Source organism: Jatropha curcas, chromosome 9 (assembly GCF_041381405.1).
Source record: "Jatropha curcas cultivar XTBG-Jc1 chromosome 9, XTBG_Jcur_1.0, whole genome shotgun sequence".
NCBI classification, from domain to species: domain Eukaryota; kingdom Viridiplantae; phylum Streptophyta; class Magnoliopsida; order Malpighiales; family Euphorbiaceae; genus Jatropha; species Jatropha curcas.
The window spans coordinates 15,293,558-15,317,537 of NC_143159.1; the positions used below are offsets into that span (position 1 = coordinate 15,293,558).

A 23,980-nucleotide genomic window follows, 5' to 3' on the forward strand; every position below is an offset into this window, starting at 1 on the left:
TTATTCTCTCTAATTTTTTTTTATTCAATTTTCCAAATTATATCTTATTATAATATAATGGCAAGTGGAGGAAACTCAAATTCGGGTAAGGGCAAGGGAAAGATTGGAGAAACACAATATCCATCTATCCCTACAAACGACATCTACGATTTCACTCCCAACCAATTTAATTTTGAGGGATATCCAAATGAAAATTTGGAAATTCCAACTCAAGAATCTGAATTTAATGAGCAATTACAAGAAGAGGAAGAGCAAGAGCAAGAGCAACGAGCACAAATTGTTGGAAGAGCAAGACAAAGTTCCGACATATTCGCCATTCATTTCACGAAAAATTCAAAGGTGAGAAAATGTACGATGTAATTTGCAATTATTGTGGAAAATCTTATAAATTTAAACAAGCGGGCGGCTATGGATCATTTTGAAAGCATTTGGAGACAAAACATCCAACAAAAATAGGAGTTGATCGGTCTCAAACACAAATTTCCGGGTACGCATCTTCTAACCTTTCTTTATTTCAATATTCTGAAAAAAAATACAAAAAGAAGAATTAGCAAAAATGATTTCTATGGAACATTTATCTTTAGCTTTGGTAAAAAAGTAGGTTTTAATAATTATTGTCAAAAAGTTTTAAATCCTTCTGCTAAAAGAGTACCAAGAAATACTGTAAAACGAACTATTATTTCTTTATATAATAAAGGAAAAAAAGAGTTAGAACTTTTATTTTCTCAAATGAAAATTTGTGTTTCAATTTGTTGTGATATTTGGAGTGACCATTGGCAAATGCATTCTTATATGGGTATTACATGTCATTGGATTGATGATGATTGGAAAATTCAAAAAAGAATTATTGCTTTTCGTGTTTTTGATGATAAACATACTGCAAATAATATTTATAGAATAATTGTTTCAATTTTAGATGAATATAAGTTGACAAAAAAAATTTTTCAATTTCATTTGATAATGCTTCTGCAAATACTAAATCAATTATTGAACTTAAAAATATTTGTGAACCAAATATTGGTGGAAAATTTTTTCATATGAGATGTGCATGCCATGTTTTAAATTTATGTGTACAAGATGGTTTAAAAATTCTTGAATATTTTATTTCTCCAATTAAAAAAGCTATTTCATATTTATGGGGACATCCCCAAGTGATGAAAAGTTGGGCTAAATTTTGTAAAGAAAATAATAAAAGACCAAAACATTTTCCAATGGATGTCCCAACTCGTTGGAATTCAACATATGAATTACTAAACGAGTCTTTTTCTTATAAAGAATTATTATGTTTTTTTGTTACTAATAATATTGAGGATATTAATTTATATCCACAAAATTGGGATATTTGTGCAAAAATTTTAAATATTTTAAAATTTTTTAATGATGCTACCTATAAATTTAGTGGGGTTTATTATCCCACATCTCATTTATTTTTACCTATATGTATTAATATTGTTAGTGCACTCCAAGAATTTGAAAATGATGATTTATTAAAAGATTGTATTTTTTCAATGAAAAAAAAATGGTTATCTTATTTTAAAAATATACCACCCCTTTATCTTGTTGCTATTGTATTTGATCCTAGATGTAAGATTGATGTTTTATGTGATTATTTGACTATTTATTATGAAGTATTAAATCTTGATGTAGAAGATAATGTTAATATAAATGTAGTAATGCATGAAGTTAAATAAAATATTATGCAATTATATAATGAATTTGTTCAAGTTTCTAGTTCATCTACTTCTACTTCTTCTCAATCTAATATTCAACAATTTCCAACACAAAGGGTAAGTGGTGTTGGTGTTGCTCAACAAGTTTTACTACAAAGACAAAAAAGAACAAGGGAATCCAGTTCTTTTTTCTGAATTTGATAATTATCTAACCACTTCTTTTGAGTTTGGTTATGATTATGCAGATACTGATTTTCCAATTTTAGATTGGTGGAGTCGTCACGCAAATACTTTTTCAATTCTTTCTTTAATTGCAAAACAAGTTTTAGCAGCTCCGGTCTCCACTGTTGCGATTGAACAAGCTTTTAGTCAATGAGGAAACATACTTGATGAAACACGATCTCGTATGACACCCGATTCATTAGAAGCACAATCATGCGTGGATGATTGGAGCAAGGCCGAACTAAGAGCCCAAGAAAATCTAAAAGAAAATGAAGATTTATATGATTTATACGATGGGTCCTCAACGGGAACATCAACCGGTGGTGCAAATAGCGATTAAGGTAAAAGGGGTGAAATTGGTATAAGGTAAGTAAGAACTACGTGGGCTTTGATTCCTCTAAACCCCAAGAGGATACGTAGACAACTTAATTTTTTTTTTTTTTTTAAATTAAGTTCAAGCCCCTTTTTTTTTTAAAATTATGTTCAAACTTTTTTAAACAAAAAATAAATTCAGTTGAAAAATTTTTTTAAAAAAATAATTATGTTCAAGTCTTTAAAAAAATATATTTAATTGAAGTATTTTTTAATTTTTTAGGTGTATTTTTAAATTTTTTATGTTCAAATTTTTTTTTTAAACCGGTCTTCAAAATTTAAAATTTAAAATTATGCGATTCGCAGGAAAACCGATCGGAACCGTCGGTTTTGTCACCGGACCGGAACTGGAACCGGAACTGGACCTTTTCAGTTCGGTTCCGGTTTCAATTTTTCTGGAACCGAAACTGCTGGTTCCGGAACCGTGGCCACCCCTAATTAAAACCTACTTTTTCACCAAAACTAAAAGCTAAATGTTCCATAAAAATCATTTTTGCTAATTCTTCTTTTTGTATTTTTTTCAGAATATTGAAATAAAGAAAGGTTAGAAGATACGTACCCGGAAATTTGTGTTTGAGACCGATCAACTCCTATTTTTGTTGGATGTTTTGTCTCCAAATGCTTCCAAAGTGATCCATAGCCTCCCGCTTGTTTAAATTTATAAGATTTTCCACAATAATTGCAAATTACATCGTACATTTTCTCACCTTTAAATTTTTTCGTGAAATGAATGGCGAATATGTCGGAACTTTGTCTTGCTCTTCCAACAATTTGTGCTCGTTGCTCTTGCTCTTGCTCTTCCTCTTCTTGTAAGTGCTCATTAAATTCAGATTCTTGAGTTGAAATTTCCAAATTTTCATTTGGATATCCCTCAAAATTAAATTGGTTGGGAGTGAAATCATAGATGTCGTTTGTAGGAATAGATGAATATTGTGTTTCTCCAATCTTTCCCTTGCCCTTACCCGAATTTGAGTTTCCTCCACTTGCCATTATATGATAATAAGATATAATTTGGAAAATTGAATAAAAAAAAATTAGAGAGAATAATAACTTAATAAGAGAGATTGTAGAGTAGAGAAGAATAATATAGAGTAGAGTGTAGTATATTGTAGAGAGAGTAAGTAGAGAGAGTAGAGATTTTTTTGTGATGAATTTGTAAATGAAATGAGATATTTATAATAAATCCAAAAAGTTATTTTTCTAAAAATACCCTTGAAAATAGCCATTTATGGCTGTTGGGAGGGGTAATTAAGAGATTTCACAATAAAATTAAAAAAAAAAACACAACTGACAGTTTATAACGGCTAGAATGGCTAGAACCGCCGATTCGAACCGGTTTGAACCGGTGGTTCCAATCCGGTTCCGACCGGTTTTGTGGAACCGCCGGTTTCAGTTCCAGAAATCTGGAACCGGAAATCTCCGGTTCCGATTTCAGTTCGGACAGGTTTCGGTTACGGTTCGGGACCGGTTCGAACCGACGATTCCGATTCCCGAAACCGTAATATGGCCACCCTTACTTGTACTTGGAAGAGTGGGGCCATAAGAAAAGAGGCCTACTTAAGGCAAAACAGAAGAGGTTGAACTTGTAAGAGTTGGACCATGGCCTCATGAAGAAAGGGAGAAATCTAACTGAACTGAAAAAGCCCAACAAAGAAATAGCTGAAGAAAGACAAAAGGCCTACTTGAGGCAAAACATAAGAGGTTGCACTTAGAAAAGTTGGACCATCGCCCAATGAAAAAGGGAGAAATCTAGCTGAACAGAAAAGCCCAACAAAAAAAGAGTTGAAAAAAGAAAAGAGGCCTGCTTGACTGAATGAGACCACCGAACCTAATGAGTTAAGTCTGGATCAATTCATATAAAGACGAAGTGACAACTAGGCCTCAAAAAGAAAGCTTACTCCAGTTACACTTGAGAGGGAGTGTTGGAGAATACAAGAGACAAAAAGTCCCACATTGAAAAAAGATTTAAAAAAAAAAAAAAGAAATAAGAAAGCAATATAAGTTGGATTAGTATAAAGTTTAAATGGCTCAAGCCATTTTGACAAGAAATCCACAAATTTAAAAGACCAACATTGAAGATCAAACCCATTGATGGAAATCGTACGAAGTCTTCAATGGAGTCGAGCCTAACACTCTTAATTTGAAGGCCCAAACATACCATGGAACCCATGAGTCCATGTATAAAATCTCCAACAAGCAGGCCGAATATATTTTTTGATTAGCTTATATTAATATTTCTTTTAAATGATTTATATAATAATAATAATTGATACCCAAAACTGTATTTTTTTCTGAATCAAATCGAACAGAAGTATATATAAAATCGAATTGATTTGATTTGATACGTTCCATTTTTTAGCACAATTTGATTTTTATTCTAAATTGAACTAAAAACCAAACCAATTCGATTAATTGAAGAACCAAAATAAACTAGATTGGTTCGGTTTTTGGGTGAAAACCGTTCTACTCCGCTCCTCTACCTCCGTGGTCTGAAACCGAATCTATTTATGGATAATGAGACTGGCAGAAATGCTTAAGGCCCATCTTGTCCATGCTGAAAGTCCAATGCTCATAGTACTACTCGTGTTCCAATGCATGGATGAAGAATGGTTGTTTTTGCTTGTTCAGTTTCATTTACTTCAACATCCAAATCTATAAAATTGAATGCGAAACAGACGATGACGTAAGAAGAGAAACGGTCCCAAACAAAATCTCCATTGAAAAGAGAGATATAGATAATAATAATAGTTATACCTCCCTCAGAAACTGCCTTCTTCCCTCTCTTCCAATTTGTCATCATCTTTAGCTTTCCCTTTTCTTTGTGTGTGTGTGTGTGTGTGTGTGTATAGATATGTATGTATATAATGCATGTATGTATATAATCCATTGAAACAATGCCTACCCACATACATTTTCTATTAATTTCATTTGATCAAGAAGCCGAAGCTTGAAGAGGGTGATCAATGTCTTCAGGAGCATTTGCAAGAGGAGCACACTCCATGTTCTCCAAGTAATTATTATTTTTAAGCTTCTTTCATTTTCAGTTATTCTCTAATGCCATATCTATTTGATACAGGCCAGGAATGGTTCGAAAAGCCTGTCACAGGAAAAACACAACCAGCACTAGTAGTGGTGATAATACACTGAGAGGAAACAGAGATGGTGAGGAGACGAAGATGATGAAGAATAGCCATGTTGGAGATGGAAATGGAATGAGTTGCAGTTGGGTTCCAGATGAGAGGACTGGTATTTACCATCCGAAGGGACAAGAGAAAGTCATTGATGACATTCCTCAAGGAGCTTCAAAGGATTTTGATGTTGTTAATTACTTCTCACATAATTAACCATCATTCACTAATTAGGATATATATGATGCTTTTGTCTAGCCCCTAGCTTAGGGGCTTACTTGTCCAAATACATGTTATATATATATATATATATATATATATATATATATATATATATATATATATATATATATATATATATATATAAGAGAGACTTTTGTCCTTATAAAGGAAAAAGAAAAGAAAAATAATTACTAGACGAATATAAAATAATTAATTTGAATTGTTGAATATGTTTATAAAAAAAATCAATTTATGGAAATTGCTTGTCAACACTTTGTGTATGGATGGTCCTATACACCAAGCCAATTAAAAAATATTTTTTAAAAAATATTATCAGTTCATCATTTTCTTCTAGTTAATAGTCAGAAATACCATCATTTGAATCAGAACACTGTTTATAATTAATTTGATGTATAGGTGGATACATAAATCGAGTGTAGATAAGTCTTTCCCTCATTTTTATTATAGAGTTTCATGACAATTAAAAAACAATAATTCTAATTAATGAGTAAACAACAATTAGATATAGAAATTGTGACCCAAATCTCTTCTTCCTCTTTTTTTTTTTTTTTTTTTTTTTTTTTTTTCCGTTACCTCCATCAAGTACTCGTATGTCAATTATTTTGTTTAGTCCACTCCTTGTATAATATGACAATTTTTTTTTATCTTAATCATCTTGTATCCGAAGTCCATTAGCTTGACTAGTTCAGATTTGCCCCGGATAGGCCTACAAAGAGGGGCAAAGCGCTCCCTCCTGAGTGTTTAGTGTTTAAAGGGGTTTTAGTGTTTGGACTTGAGACATCCGGTTAAAGGAAAACAGATCATTGTCATCCCATCTCATCTCTCAGAATATATGAGAAAATATATGAATATATGATAAAATTGTTTATAAATAATTGAGTTGATCTAAAGGAGCAAACTTCTTTATTCTTGTTTGGATTCTAGGAAAAATTTACCTATATTAGTATATATATGAGACAAATCTTTTTTTTTTGAACAATAACAATGGAGACAAATGAGCTAATGTATATCTGTTTTTTTTTTTTTTAAATTAAAACAAGACAAAACAGTAAGTGGTTTTTTTCTTCTCAAAACTGAAAGAGCAATCTGGTGATTAACAAATTGGAATATGTGAATCATAAGCGCGACAGATACTTAAACTGTATAACCGTTTCAAATGAAATATGCACCAACTAACTTATGTGAACCAAATGATTGTAAGAAATTACTATATGGTAAATAGTTCACCAATCCCTACTAATATAAGGAACTTACAATTACTGGTAAGTAAACTGCAGTTAGATAAATATCTTAAAAAAAGTAAAGTTGTTTCTTCCATCATTTCACTTCTTGCAATGTGAAGAACGTAGTGATCTCCATAAACTTTAACAAATCAAGTACCTCAGAAATACAACACCAATGACTGAAAAGATTATCAAATTATCTTTGTCTACATTAGGTATACACACCAGATCTGTAATAATTATTTATGGAGAAGAAAATGTATTCACATATTTTCACTGGAAAAAAAAAAAAAAAAAACACGAATGAGAAAAAAATCCTCTAGACATCCTATATTCTATTCATCCTATATAAAATAAATAAATAAATCTGCACAAGCATTTTTCTTCATCCCTTAAATAATCTACAACAATAAAAATAATATAAATATATATTTTATGGTGTCGCACCAGCTGCAGTGCATCACATCCAAGGTAAAATTATAATTTTATCCCGATAATCTAGGGGTCACCAATATTCAGGTTTTTAATACCAGCAGGTTTAGACACAGAAAACTATTTGATTTTCAATTTTAATTTCTTTTATTATATATAACTAGCTGAATTTATTTTTAAATTCAAAATAACTAATTTGATTTGGAATAGCCAAATTTGAACCGATCAAATCATTTCAACTTAGTTTGAATCAATTTTTATATTATTCGATTCCAGATTCAGTTACCAAAAATTTGGCTAGACCAAAACCAAACTAATTAAGTCTGGTTTAGCTCAGTTAATCGAATACTCACCCTTGAAATAGTCAAGGATAAATATGATTTTTTTTTTTTTTTTTGAACAGAGCTTAAAAACAGTTTGCTTTAGCTAAAAGGGAAGAAAATCCTTTGAAAAAAAGAAAAAGAAAAACACAACTCAAGAAATAGTCCAACATTTAAGCAGGACTCTATATATAAAATAAAGCAATCGTATATGTACAAGATCAATAACGTCAAAATTCAGAGAGAAAATGAATGTATTTGGAGCATATTACTGAGAAAGTGCAGTGATCTTCCAAGACCTGCCTAGCAAGGTCCAATGCTCCACTTTTCTTGTATATCAAGTGTAAATTGTAAGCTGCCTCCCTATGCAGGTCACAGTAACCTGGCTTCAGACTTTCTGGAGCACCTAAATTCTCATTCAGAAGTTTTGGAAGTGGGTAATGTGACATCCTAAATTCGGTTTCATAAAATGGGACCTCAAGTGTCATATTAGATTTAACACAAAGTATTAAACTGGCATGTTTAATGCTTGACGTTTCAAAATAGTTTTACAAAAATGACTTAAAAAAATTTTCGGAGAAATCGTGCAGAAAATTTGCAAGAGTTTCTTCTATATATTTAGTATCACAAAAATACAGAAAAACATTTTAAACACTTCTATAATCCGTCCACACCAACTACATTTTTAAATTTATTTTTTCAAAACAAACTCCACATTCTCAATTCATCATCCAACACATCTCATAAAAATCCAACACGGAAAATAAGTCAATTCTTTTTAATTGAAAGCATTTAAGATATTCATTACATACCATAAAATATTCTGATTCTGAAAATAAAACTATTGTTCTAAATATTTAGTTCATAACATTCTGACTTGATAAAAATATTATAGTGCCTTAATTATATTTACATGGCACTAGATTTTTCTAAAGACTGAAATAAAAGAGACACTATTGAAAACTGACTATAGTGGAATAAGGGGCTTTTGAATAGTCTGATGCTCGCTGTGGATCGTCTACCCCGAATCAAGAACCTGTGCATGACAAGTCAATGCGCTAAGCATAAAGTTTAGTTGTGCTTATTTCCCATTTATAGCAGGGAAATTGTCACGACCCGATTCCACCGGCCGGACCGGCACTAGGGCCCAAGTAAGCTTAAGGCTCCCGAGGCTCGTAGTCAGCCTGGAACACTAGAATCTATTATCTCGGTATAAATTTCAACATTCAGCCCATGTGATTATGAAAAATAAACCTCAATATTTTATTATTTCTCGGCCCAAGTTTATCTCCTACAGCATTCCAAAGTTCGGGCCCAATTTACAATAAAGCACATTCTAATATGGGCTTACAGGATTAATTTGTCTATGTTAATACACAATTAAATATATGTAAATCTTACAACTGCGGAGTCACTAACTCTTAGTATACATAGCTTTTATACACATAATTACATAGCAAAATAATTATGGAACTAGGAAAAATTTCTTTATTGCCCTGCGCCGAAAAAACATAGCCTAAATCGGATTAAAGGAAAAAGCTACTTCCTGAAAAAATCAAACAAGACATGTGAGGTTTCTAATGAGTAATAATTTTTGCACCACATACGCAGTCACATAAATGTGTAAATATATTAATCTAGTCGTCCGACTAGTTATATGCTCACGCAGCCAGTCATACAAATGGCAAATCACCAGCACTCACAATCATTAACATCTTCATATAATCACATCACGTGGAAATTAGTCAGTGGAGTCACCGAACCCCCGATGAGCCGTCCTCCCACATGGCTCATCCTCTCGCATGTGCACCAGGGAGCCGATCCCCCATACTGGCCGACCGGTCTAATCCTCACTTGACCAGCCCTCTCATTGTTTTTCCATTCTCTCTTTTCTTTTCCATACCAACAGGAGGCAACCCGGTCGTCTCCATCAAATCTAGATCATCAGGCGCTCACAACAGGAGGCCACCCTGCGGGCTGCGATCAAATCTAGATTATCCGGTGCGCCCAATAAAGAAGCCAACCTGTGATTAACGGTAACGGTAACGGTAACGGTAGGTGCACACGGGGGCGCTGATCTCCCATTTACCCGGCTAACAGAAACAGAATCAGGATCCATATAACAGGAATCAGAATCAGGATCCGTATAACAGAAACAGTCTCACAAACCCATGGTGACCCACTTCATCCCAATTCCACACAAACAAAGCACAGCAATAACACAACACAATTAATCAAGCATTTCAATTAGATGCAGACATATGGATCAGTTGAACATTGTAATGCAATGCACAATTAAACATCCATTCTCAATTGCAATTAAATAATTAAATAAATAATCTTAACAATAACAACAACGATAAATTAAATAATAATAATAATAATAATAATAATAATAATAGTAATAATAGACAGTGATAATGATATGGTAGTTAAAGCACTTTATTTATTATGTATCGAATTGTAAAAATTTTCTAAATAAACTTATTTATTATGTTATCAATTAAAATCAGTTTAAGTTCTACCGAAATTTCGGAAGCACCTCCCCTAAAATTGGACTATCTACCTGCTCAAATATCACAATATTATATGTATTTATCAATCGATACACACAGCCCATCCGTCGGGCAATTCAAATCAATTCAATTCCCATCCTCCTTTCAAAACTACCATGTCAACATTTACTAATTAATTTACAAATTATAATAACCTCCAAGCATGTTCCATCAATATTATTAAGTGTTTTCTAACGAAGTGTCAAATAAATGTTCAATTTATAAACAAAACTTGTATCAATGAGCTAAATTCAACCATCCTCGTTTAATAGCTACCTAGCCTCTAAATATTATAGAACTCTTTATCAACATTCATTTCTTCATCCTTGCTTTAAGGTAACAAACACATATTTATACCTTCATCAATTTTTAAATTAGCCACTAAATATAAATGCTTCAAGTTAACTAAGGACTAATCGACTAATTTTTAACAAGAATTAAATCTACTACTTCAAATATGCCATATCAAGCAATAATCCATATAAATGATAGAAAATAGCTGCTGCCATTATATCAAAGAAACCTTGAGTTATTGATTAAACTCATGCATCATATGCTACTTAACCCATTTCCACCAAGAACTTAATTTATAACTTCTTTTGCATTATACCGCAATAATTGTTCAAGCTAGTTAGTTAAAATGGCATGCTGCAAGTTCAGGTTTCTCAATTCTTTCGCCATTTCATTTTATAGTTCCATTAAAATGGTACAATCAAGGTTCCTTTATAACATACCGAGAATTCAACCAACGACCAAAAATAACTACTATCGTACTAACGAGTCATCAATTCCTCACCAAAAATTCATAATGGATTCAATAACCTAGCTATTCTATATGTGAATTCTTATTTCCATGTCGGGACTTCTAATTATAATTATAATTCATGTAAATTTTATTTGTCGATGGTTTTACTAACTTGCAATTACATTACTCTAAAATCCTAAGCCAATTAACTAAGCATGTCCGCTATCGCAATCACACACACTAATCCATCTAATTTATTTACAAAAGATTATAATGTCTATACATATTTAAGCTATTCCAATAATTTAATTTCTTATTATTCAATTCAATCTATTTAATAACTCAATTAAATTCTTTAATCAATTAGTTCTTTATATGCAAAAAAAAAATTGAGAATTTAGTTTTAGAACGTACCAGTTGAGAATCGGGCGACGATTCCATGATCAGCTCGGAGAGAAGAGAATTCTGTCTCTCGGAGCCTCGCCGGAGTGCCGCCGGACTGCCGCTGTCGCCGCCATCCATGGTGGCCGGAAAATGAAAGCTGCCCAGAAACTTGCACCGATCATACTATTCGGCTCAGAATTCACCAAGGACTCCATTTTCGACCTTAGTTTGGTGAGATCGATCCTCAAATTAGCCGGATCGAGCTTGGCAGTGGTCTAATACCACGATCGTCGTCGCCGCCGAAGAATTCCAGGACAAACGACCCCAACTCACCCGTGTTCAGCGCTTGTCGTCGATGGAGGAGGAGGCTGGAGTCGACCGCCGGAGAATCGAGCTAGAGACGCGACGTGATTTCCGTCCACGAGCTCGCTGGTTTTCTGCGGCTACTGGGTACGCAGGAACGGAAGAGAGACAGGGGACCGGAACCACTGCAGCGAGGAGGTGACGGCGAGGAGGCTAGCTTGATCGGCTCCGGTGGCTGAAAATGGGGAGGGAAGGAGGAGGAGGTCGCGCTGGAGGAAGAAGAAGAAAGGAGAGAAAAAGGAAAGAAAGAAAGTCGGTTTCTAGCAAATTCTAGACCATTTCGGTTCGATTCGAACCGATTTGGTCTAATTTGACGATTTGCTTGATTTTCGCTTGATTCTCGGATTTTTCCACTGGTTCTCAAGTTATTCGTGTGGTTTTCGAAAATCAATTTGATTTCCAGGTTCGGTTCGATTTATTTTAATTATTTAGTTTGGTTCCATTATATTTTCTCTATTTACTCAATATTAATAATAATAAAAATACTAACAGTAACAATATTTTTATTTTTATTATTATTATTATTTTATTTTTTTATTTTTTTTTGAATAATTAATTTATATATATTCATAATAAGTTAAATTAAGGGGTTTCGTATTATTTCTCAAAAATTTTAACCGTTTATGATTCAAAATTTCTTTACGATATTTTATTTGGGCTTGGGCCCAACTCGTAAAATTTTGGGCTCGAATTAAGATTGTTTGGTATATATATAGCCCATTAATTGAAAATCGAAATTTTTGATTTATTAAAAATTTGAAATTTTTCGAAAATAAAAATTCGGGGCGTTTTGGAAATACACATAAACAATCATAATATCACATATTATAAAACATAACATTTTATTATAATAAGACAGCATAATCATGATATAGCTTATTTCAGACGCGTAATATAAATATTCATAGTCAGCATGCTTAATTAAATCTAATAATCATGTATCACTAAATTAGACATACTTAATCATGATATCATATAAATCAGCATATGTTCATAAAAACAACATAATTATTTAATTAATTAATTTTTAAAAACTATATTTTTAATTAGGCCTTTAGCATACTTAGAAAAATCAAATAGTAGACAGAGAATTCCACAATAAACATATGGCTCGAAAGCCCATATAACATCATACAACCCGTCAGTCAAAATCAAATGGCTATATCTAGAAAATAGGATTCGTTAGCCCCTATAAAAATTGGAGTTTGTTAGCTTCTATAAAATGGGTTCGCTAGCCCCTATAAGATATTACATGTCACATATAGACAATACTGTATTCCTATGACATGTCATACCTCTATACAATTATTGACTCAACCAAGTAGACCAAGACCGATAAAATATTTATTATAATTAATTCATTTTATATAATTCATCCATATCAATATTCATAAATAAAATATCTAGTCTCATAATTACACCGAAATGTTTATTACAGTCCGAAAATATTTTCTTTTATAAATTCTCTTTAATTCATAAAAAATCATATTTTTCTACACTAAAATTTCATCATAATGTCATATCCTTAAATCATATATTTCATATCCTTAAATCTACACTGATATTAAGCATGGTATATCACCACCTAATTAATCCATATTTCACTTATTTCTAATATACTCACTATTGCGACTTAAGGGGATCAATTAATTAATTAATTGATTTAAGAGAGTTCTTAATTTACTAAATTATACTAATTAACTACCCACTTAATTTAGTAGTTATAAAATTCTATTATTTACCAATTAAGTACCTAATTGATCTAAATATCACCAATTAACTATCTATCCACTCAATTTAATTACTACTAACCGATTAATTTATTACTACTGCTTAATTGTTACTAATCCTAATTATAAAGGCCTTACTAATTATAAATGGGTTCCACTTGGAATAAATAGATTGATGGTATATAAAATTATCCATAGTCCACAATTAATCCTTTTTAAGCGTCCAATTTATAATTATAGTCCTTAATTAGTCCAAATTGCTCTTTAGTCCATAATTAGTGCAAATTCACATTTTAGTCATTAGTTTAAGTCCTTAAAGTCTTCCTTTTTGTCTAAATACTCCACAAGCCTAAGGAATTTGCCTTTTAGTCCTTCAAATATGTTCCAAATAGTCCTCATCAAATGTCAAAGTTGCAAATTAGTCCTTCCACGCTTTGGCCCACCATAATTAGTGCACTAGAATACATTAAATCAAATTAACTTTCTATTAATCATCATTAAACATCATATAATCAAGATTAAATATTTAATTTGATAAACTAAACATAAAATCATAAAAATATAGTCACAAAGTTTCTTACAAGCATGAACAATGCCCTTAAACATTACCAAATTGCATACATACATCTTTAGCACTTATATTCAAGAAATATAACATCAGAATATAATTTTTAAGCATTTATTTTAGAGGGACAACATCTATATATTCTGTCCTAGCTTAAAATACATGAATAAATCATCAAATAAAGCATTTAAGGCATAAAAGTGAAAGCTTATACAAAGATCATGACATTTAATGGAAGAAAAACTCATTTACACATATAAATCTCAAGAAATCATGTATAAATATCCTAAATATATCTAAAATGAGAATAAAGCATTAAACTTGAAATTTACTAACTCTCCGCCACCTCTTTTCCTTTTGATTTAGACGATGCACCTCCTAAATCAAAGAAAAAGGAACATTTTTTAAACATCTAAGCATGAACATAATTTTTTTAATGTATTAACATAATATATATGACATAAAATATATGGATCTAGCCTTAGTTTAAAAATAAAAAGAGAAGAAATAGAGAGAAAAGAAGTAGTAACATAAAAGAGTAAAATTTACCTTAAAAGCTTAGATTTTCTTAAAATAAATTATATTAGCTTATAGGCCATGAGGAGAGGAATAGCATATTCGAATATGGTGAGGAGTAGTTGAGTTTAGAGAGGGATTTAGGCATTAGAGTATTTGGATAAGGGTTAGTATTGTATGAGAGAAAAAAGAAAGAAAGATAAAAGAAGAAACAAAGATAAAAGAAGAAAGAGAAAAGATAAAAATGAAAAGAAAGAAAGAAGAAACAGTTTGCATGTAGAGGGGAGTGGATTTGAGAGATAGAATCTCTAACTTCACATGCTTAGAGCATGTGGTGCAATCACATGCTTTATGGTGCAACATGAACTTTCCTTTTCTATTGGCCGACGAGATTGCAATAAGATAGAATAGGTGATGTGAAGATTTTATTTAGATAAGATGCTTATGTGGCATTGTAGGAAAAATGAGAAATAAGATGAGTTGAATTTGTCTTGTAGTGGCACGGAAAGTACTCTCTATTTAGATTATTTTGTCTTTATTTTAGAATGTTTTGTTTTTTTTTTTTCTCTTTTAAATTTAAGGCTAGAACCATATATAAACATATGCATTACATAATAATTAATTGACATACTAATATTACACTACGTTTTCAAAATACAGTCTCATGAAACTATAAATTATCAAAATGCCCTTCTGGCACTATAATTTATCCGAATCATTATAAATCATCCAGAAATAAAATTAAACATACTTAATGCATAATTAGACTCTAAGAATAATATAATGCATCCTTATTACATGTTATGAAGATGTGGACGTGACAGGTAATCCTCCTCACTAGTTTTGAGCACCTTTTCGTAAAAAGAAGCTGATAGAGATATCTGTCCAACTTGATGGCATGCACGACCAACATTATATAACGCCTCCTGCACAGATACCTATATAGAAATAGAAATTTACAAGTTAAGACAAGAAGCATGCACTTAATCAATAAACTAACCATAATGAAGTAAGAGTGTAGGAAAAAAGATACAAGAAAGAAAAAAGGAAAAGCAAACCTGACTATTTTCAGCAAGCCATAAATTTTTATAGAGAAAAGATAAGCCTTGTGCAAGACACTGATGCGTATTTTGAAGTCTAAATCCAAGAATTAAATTGATCAAGGTCGTACCTGGATGAAACAACCATGTCAAAAAATTTTAATAATATTGTAAGCACAAATATGTGATCTTCAAAACTGTAGGGAATGATAGGCTAAATCTTACGCACACATAGATTAATTAGCGATTCTCTGGCAACAGTTTATAAGCTGCTATATATTCTCTCGCAGCAACTTGGTGATGGCCAGCAAGAGTGAACTGATGCCCATATATTACTATTGGTGACACATAATCATCGTCTTTGGATCGCGTATGATGTAGAAATTTTGCATGCTTTGAATAGTTCTTTCCCAACCTATGATTACAAAATGAAATTGTTAATGAATAATAAATGGGATACAACTGGAAGAGCTTGCACAAAAGAATGTGCCCAGTGCTCCTATTTATGTTTTATTGTTCTTATGATGAGTAAAAGACACCATTCCCGTTAGTGTTATTAAGCTCTAAACACACTCAAAAAGAGAGACAAAAGATGAAGAACACCCAAAGCCGAAGTTTCGCTTTTTCATTTGTTGGAAAATTTTATGAGATTGTGAATGAAAAATTAGCCCAAGGTTCTCAGGTTTAAATACTAGTAAAAATGAATACATTTATAAAATCAAGTTTTTAGATTTATTTTTTTATGAGATCAGGTGGTTTTCTTGGCTTATTTTTTGTCTACATATCCAATATAAATGGAGAGCAGTACTTTTCAATTTCTATTAGTTGAGATTTGTCTCTTGTTTCTTTTATCACACACACACACACACACACACACACACACACACACACACACACACACACATATATATATATATATATATATATATATATATATATATATATATATATATATATATATATATATATCTATCAGAATACATCCTTGTAAATTTAGAGGCTTCAAAACACTTGATGAATGGAACACGTGAATCATTGAATGATAACATATGAAGCATTATGACAATATATTTCAACGTAAAGAAAGCATCGTTGAAAGGATTAGCACCTTGAAGTTATTTTGTAATAGCAATTCCAGGCAGCAAGGCTGTATGAATATTGAATAATAACTGATTTTACGCAGTCAAACCCATGCTTAGGATTTGTGGTCTTGTATGGTATTTCTGCAGAAGAATAATCAAAATCAATAAAGCTTCAAGTATCTTCATAAATATTTTGTTTAATAACGAAATATAATTTAAGTTGTTTTTAGGATGCGCCTCCAGCGAAATAAATTATGGAGAAAATTTTGGGAAAATAGTGAAATTTTATTTAGGGTTCTTTTTTCTTTTTTTAACTTAATATTTTTGGAGCACAAGCTTCCTGCTCTAGAAAATGGAACTTAAAAAAACCAAAATCATCAGTTGGTAAGTTTAGGAGTTACGTGCAGCAAGAGACTGAAGTTCCTCCCTCTTCTCAATAGGCAATTTCTTGCATGCCAAACTACGTATAAGGTTAATAATCTCTAATTCTTCCCAATACCGTAGCAGCATTTACAGGGCCTTGCACAACTGTAAGTCGTACAAAGAAGAGTGAAATCTCAGAGAAAAGAAAACATAACAATGAATCCATCCAAAATTGATTTAAATAGTTACTAATAAAAAAATATTAATTTAACATTCAAAAAGAAACAGCATTTGCAGGTAATATTTTGGCACAAAGAATAGGTAAAAAGAAATAAGGAAAAATGTAACTATGAATCAATAGAAAGAAAGACTATACAAACATCTATAATCAGATTGTGATGCTCCTCATCCTTCAAAAAATTAGGAAGGGGTGGGGACACTGACTTCTTCCTGCAGATACCAAAAAAAAAAAAAAAAAAAAGTATGCCAAGGGATCAGGCCAAAATCATGGGAGTTAATTGAATTAATAGCCTTAGTACTATGTAGATTGCAAACAATCAAAAACGTATTGTTCATCATCTAAATCATCACTATGCCAATCGATGCCAGCAGCCCTGACCTCAGGTTTCTTTTCTTCCTTCTTCTGAAGTAACCTCCTTGCTCTAGAAGCTTTCGCTCTAATTCAGAGCATTAATCATAAAATAGTCAGTATGCTATTCCTACCAAGATAATCTATAATATATAAGCAAATGCCAATGCCCTAAAGCATTTCATTGTAGAAATTTTGATAGGTTTCCTTCAAGTTATGAGGTTCATATCATTCCATTTCAATGAAATATTTGCAAGACTATTGGTGCAATCCCATATGAGAAAAATATGAAGCTTATTTGAAAAGATAAACAAATACAAAAAGCATATTGAAATCCTTCCCTAACTCTCAAGAAAGCTGTTGCACTATAATATGTCTGAGCCTCTTTAACAACATAGGATGTAATGCAAACTACGTACTGGACCTTGGACCCAATATTACAGACCTAGTGCCTACAAAAATAATGATTCCAAATTAAACTATTTGAACAAACCTCCAACTATGATCAACAAGCCTGAGTTCTAACAGAAGGGAATTCTTGTCAAATTCCAAATAAATTAATTCTCCCAGTGAACTCTAATAACCAACAAATCATCTTATCAGATTGACTAAACACCTATTGATGCAAGACAAAAAAAAAAAAAAAAAAAACGTGAGGTCCACTAGACATTTAACTGTAACTGAAAATTTAAAAGATAATTAGTGAGTTTTGAATGCAATTTCTAAACCAAAGGACCACCATGTCCATAAGAGAGGGATATTTTTTCTTCAGTAATGAGCAAACAAAGCATAATTAACTACACACAGATCTGGGGGAGCTGTCAATGGTTTGACTCCATCAAATACATCAACAGTTTCTCCAACATCAAGGATCTTGGTCCTTTGACGGAGTACACTTATCGTTAACCTTCTTTTTACCTGTTTCAAACCAATGACCAAATCAGTATAGAAAAAAATAAACATAATGATTTACATGCATTATGCATGGGAATCCATTGGCAAAATGCATTAACTGCGGTGGATGACTTTTATAATATAACTAGCATAGCTAAAAATAATAACTTAGCTCAGATAAGAACCCATATATTAATAATTGAAAGTAGCATCTGAATGAAAATAACAGTTAAATGTACTACAACACTTCAGCAATTATTGAAGTTGAATAAACAAAGATGAGAAGATAGACGAACTTTTATACATACATCATAGATTCATGCATGTGCACATACAAATAGATCCAAAAGATCAATTCAGAAATGAACAATGATAGACAATAACTCACCCCCCCTCCTTTCTCAGGAACACAGCTTACGAATTTCATCATACTGTGCTCTTTCAAGGAGCAACTTAAGGGAGCCCTCTCACCTCTTTATCTACACACATATAAAAATGTCGACTTTATTATGTAGGCAGAAAAGATGAAACAATACTAGGAATGTAAAATTCTTCTAAGGTTGACTATGTAAGCATAGACAGCCTAGACAATGTAGATGTCTGTAAAGCACTGACTTCAAATACCTTAACTCCACTTAATAAAAGGATGGGGAAGTAAAATATCCACCACAATATTAAACCATAATGGATAGAAAGGAAAATGCAGTAAGACTCTTATATGATTGTGGAGACACTAGCTAAATAGAATAATTACTACAAAACTGCACTTCGACTGGTGATGATATATGGCAGCAACAGTGAGTATTGGATTGTGAGGAAATAGCTTCCTCACAAAATGATCGTGGCAGATGAGTGGAAATATAAGGACATGTTGGAAAGGGAAAAACACGCATTTGTAAGAAGGTGTGAGCGTCACATATTAAAAAAAAGTTTAGATAGGGAGATAGATGGTCAAGATAGATGGTTCTGACACTTGTATTTTAGAAGGTTGAGAACCATGTTGTAGAGGATAGGAAAGAGAGAGGCAGCACTAGAAGATAGGAAAAGAATTGATTTAATAGCTCTTGATCTTTATACATCCTTACAACCAACTCTAGGGACATAGGGATAAACTCTTAGTTTAGTGACTTATGTTTAGGATATTAAACAGGATTACCCATATCGGACATCCTTATAAAGCATAAATCAGTATTATTCTTTGAAGATGCAATTACCTTCTGTCGTAGCATTTTGACATAAAGTGATTCATGAACCAAAGGGAATATCGTGTTGACAAATTCTTCAAACATTCCTTTAGCTCTATATATGTAGCATAGTTTCAGTTTTATTCTCCCATCAAGCCACCATTGTTTTTGTCTATCAGAACTCAAGTTAACAGAATATGCAAATGTAACCCACAACGAAAAGATTCAAATATACATATATATATATATATATATATATATATATATATATTATAAAAAGAGCAATATCCCAACAACATTCACTTAATCATTGCAGTGAAAATTCATACAAACTATTATTACTTAAATTTTCAAGAGGTGATAGTAAAGAAATAGCTTCATCTTCTTTACCATCTTCAAGAATAAGTGATGTCAAAGCCGATCGACAATCAATACTATCTTCAAGTGCATGCAAAGCTGAAGAGAAAAATTTGTTAGCCACTTCACTTGATTTAAATACCTGGAATTCAGCCCAATTTAACCACCGAGAATGCAAGTTTAAAGGAAAGAAAAGCCATCACAAAGGGTTATCAATAACAAACAACACATCAGAATGCATAGCAAATATGAACTAATACTCTAAAGGATTCAAAAGTTACTCAACTCAAAGAACAACATAACCCTGTCATAATCCCAAATTGTAACTTCTCTTTAACTCTGCCAAATTTCATCTATTAAAACAATGTCATATACAATCTCATACACCAAGTATAAACTCTCAAACATTTTGTGAACTCATCCATGACCAAAACAAAAAGAAATACAAGGCTGAAGGCCAATCTTTGATGGAATCCGATTCCAATAGAGAAATCTTTTGTATCGCCTCAAACAAGCCAAACACCAGTATGTTACGTTTATCCATTAGTTATTTGTTTCTACTCCGAAATCCATGATAACCTCTCAAATTATAGTCATAAGCTTTCCATGGACTGAAAAATCTTATAAAGGTCTTTCCTTTTCCTTTGGAACTTCTCTAACAATCCTCTCATTGAATAACTTGCATCGATAGTTGATTTTATGACTAAGATTCTAATAAAAAGAAAAAAAAAGCACAACAGAAGAAATTGTTTAGGACAATGGACATGATAAGGAACCGGGATCGGGAATCAAAGGAATGGGATATAAGTTCACCTCTATGGCACCCCACGTCTATAAGGAAACGGAAACACCAATAATCGAGATTAAAACGCTCTATGGCACCCCACATTTATAAGGAAACGGTAACACCAATAATCGAGCAAAGAACAAGATAAACGCCACAACGAGTTGATAAGTTTACCTTAATTCTTGATGCAATTAGAGGATAGCAAATTCTCACAATCTCTCTAATCAAGAAGAACATGCAAGAGCATGAACAATCTGTCTTTGATTCAAATTATGCCAAAATCTCGTTTTACATCTTAAGGAGGCTATTTATATGCCTCAAACAACCCTAAATTTAAAGAAGAGTATCTAACTAGGCTGCCCTAAGGCCAAAACACATGGGCCTAACTATTACACACAAAATAGAATCATTTCCAACCCAAAATAGACAACTTAATATTGGGCAGATTGCATGCATATAAAATTAGCCCAAAACAACTTAAAACAAACACTATAAGCCCATATCCCTTACATAGTAATTAGACCAAAACAAGCAACAAGAAATAAGAACACGTCCAAGCCCACATCCCTTACATATTAGCATGGCTAGAGTGTGCTACACCAACAGCACATGTCTCCAACATTGTAAGAAGCTTAGGTTTGCCTTCAAGTTCCACATAACACTTGTTAAATGCCACATCATAAAGCTCTTGTGTAATTTGGGCTTGAACATATAAGGATATGGCTGCCCCATATCTCTTTGCTTGACTTCTTGTAATTGGCCCACTAGGAAACTCTAATGGATCTCCTATGTTGTTCTCCTTGCTCCCTTGAGCTCCATGGTTGAGTATCTCTTTGCTTGACTTCTTGTAATTGGCCCACTAGGAAACACTAATGGATCTCCTATGTTGTTCTCCTTGCTCCCTTGAGCTCCATGGTTGAGTGATGGTTGATCCATATCATTCCCCCCTTCCTCAAAAAGATTTGTCCTCAAATCTGCATCCATGTCAGAAGGAGACAAATCACTAACGTTAAAGGTAGCGGAAACACCATACTCACCTGGCAAGTCTATCTTGTAGGCGTTGTCATTGATGCGTTCCAAGACTTGGAATGGACCATCTCCACGTGCATCTAGCTTAGACTTTCGTTGGTTGGGAAACCTCTCCTTCCGAAGGTGCACCCAAACACAATCTCCAGGTGCAAACACCAGCTTCTTCCTTCCTTTGTTTGCCTTGTCAGCATACTGTTTGTTCCTCTTTTCAATATTTGCTCGAGCCTTCTCATGTAAAGACTTCACCAATTCAGCCTTTTTATCACCATCTAGACTAGAGAGCTCATGTAAAGGTAAAGGAACAAGATCCAAAACAGTTAGTGGGTTAAATCCATAAACAAGTTCAAATGGAGTAAAACCTGAAGTAGAATGTATGCTTCGGTTATATGCAAATTCAATAAATGGCAAACAATCCTCCCAAGTTTTCAAATTTTTACCCACTATAGCACGAAGTAAAGATCCTAAAGTCCTATTCACAACTTCAGTTTGTCCATCTGTTTGTGGATGACAAGTAGTAGAATAAAGTATTTTTGTACCTAGCTTACCCCACAAAACCTTCCAAAAATGTGAAAGGAACTTAGCATCCCTATCAGAAACGATAGTCCGTGGAACTCCATGTAATCGTACCACCTCTCTAAAGAACAATTCAGCAACATGAATAGCATCATCAGTTTTATGACAAGGAATGAAATGAGCCATTTTGCTGAACCTATCAACCACTACAAATATACTGTCTCTACCATGCCTAGTCCTAGGTAATCCAAGTACAAAATCCATAGATATATCAACCCAAGGTGAACTAGGAACTGGTAAAGGCATATACAAGCCATGAGGCATAGACTTAGACTTGGCCTGTTTACAAGTAAGACAAGAATCACAAACTTTCTCGACATCTTTACGCATATGAGGCCAATAAAAATGTTCATTCAACATGTCATAAGTCTTATGTACCCCAAAATGTCCCATCAATCCCCCACAATGAGACTCAAGTACAAGCAAATCACGCATAGAGCATTTAGGAACACAAAGTTTACTGCCCTTAAACAAATATCCTTCATGTCGATAAAATTTGTCAAATGCTCCATGTTCACATGCCAAATACACATTGCCAAAATCAGAATCAGACACATACAAATCCTTAACATACTCGAATCCTAGCAACTTAGAACTAAGAGTAGTAAGTAAAGCATGCCTCCGTGACAATGCATCAGCAACAATGTTATCCTTTCCATGCTTGTATTTAATAACGTAAGGGAATTGTTCAATGAACTCAACCCACTTACCATGTCGCTTGTTGAGCTTACCTTGACCCTTCAAGTGTTTTAGGGCTTCGTTATCAGTGTGAATGACAAACTCCTTAGGTAATAAGTAGTGTTGCCATACGTTCAAAGTCCTCACCAAGGCATATAGCTCCTTGTCATAGGTCGAGTAATTGAGTTGTGCTCCATTCAACTTCTCACTGAAATAGGCAATTGGCTTCTTCTCTTGCATCAGCACTCCTCCAATACCTACACCAGAAGCATCACACTCAATTTCAAAGGTGTTCTCAAAATTAGGTAAAGAAAGTATTGGAGCGGATGTCAACTTCCCTTTAAGCATGTCAAATGCTTTCTGTTGTTCCTCGCCCCACTTGAACCCAACTTCCTTTTTAATTACCTCCGTGAGTGGTGCGGCAATTGAAGAGAAATCTTGTACAAACCGTCGGTAGAAACTTGCCAACCCATGGAAACTTCGTACATCCGAAGCTGATTTCGGCGTCGGCCATTCCTTGATAGATTTCACTTTCTCGTCATCCACCTCTATACCCTGCGCACTCACAACAAAACCAAGAAACATAAGTCTATCTATACAAAATGTGCATTTCTTAAGCTTAGCATACAATTGTTCAGTTCTCAAAGCTTGTAATACTAGCCTAACATGCCCAACATGATCATTAAGAGACTTGCTATAAACAAGTATATCATCAAAGTACACAACTACAAATTTTCCTAAGAAAGCACGTAAAACATGGTTCATAAGCCTCATGAAAGTACTAGGTGCATTAGACAATCCAAAAGGCATAACTAACCATTCATACAAACCATACTTAGTTTTGAAAGCAGTTTTCCATTCATCACCTGGTTGCATTCGAATTTGATGATAACCACTCATTAAATCGATCTTTGTAAAGTAAGTAGACCCACACAA

General features: G+C 33.0%; 1 protein-coding gene, 1 long non-coding RNA gene and 1 pseudogene across 2 annotated transcripts; 1 reads left to right on the plus strand and 2 right to left on the minus strand.

Moving 5' to 3' along the window:
• The first annotated feature begins 5,097 nt into the window (after positions 1 to 5,097).
• LOC105640836 (uncharacterized) lies at positions 5,098 to 5,632 on the plus strand. Its single transcript, XM_012225232.4, has 2 exons — positions 5,098 to 5,274; positions 5,341 to 5,632. The coding sequence occupies exons 1-2, from the start codon at positions 5,228 to 5,230 to the stop codon at positions 5,606 to 5,608; spliced, it is 315 nt and encodes a 104-aa protein (XP_012080622.1). The 5' UTR covers positions 5,098 to 5,227; the 3' UTR covers positions 5,609 to 5,632.
• Positions 5,633 to 5,747: 115 nt separating this feature from the next.
• LOC105640862 (uncharacterized) overlaps positions 5,748 to 23,980 on the minus strand; it is a 34,002-nt pseudogene continuing 15,769 nt past the window's right edge.
• LOC110010244 (uncharacterized) lies at positions 8,850 to 12,004 on the minus strand. The gene is made up of 2 exons (XR_005178600.2): positions 11,325 to 12,004; positions 8,850 to 9,156 (listed from the first exon to the last, which is right to left on the minus strand). It is a non-coding gene; the product is annotated as an uncharacterized LOC110010244 (long non-coding RNA).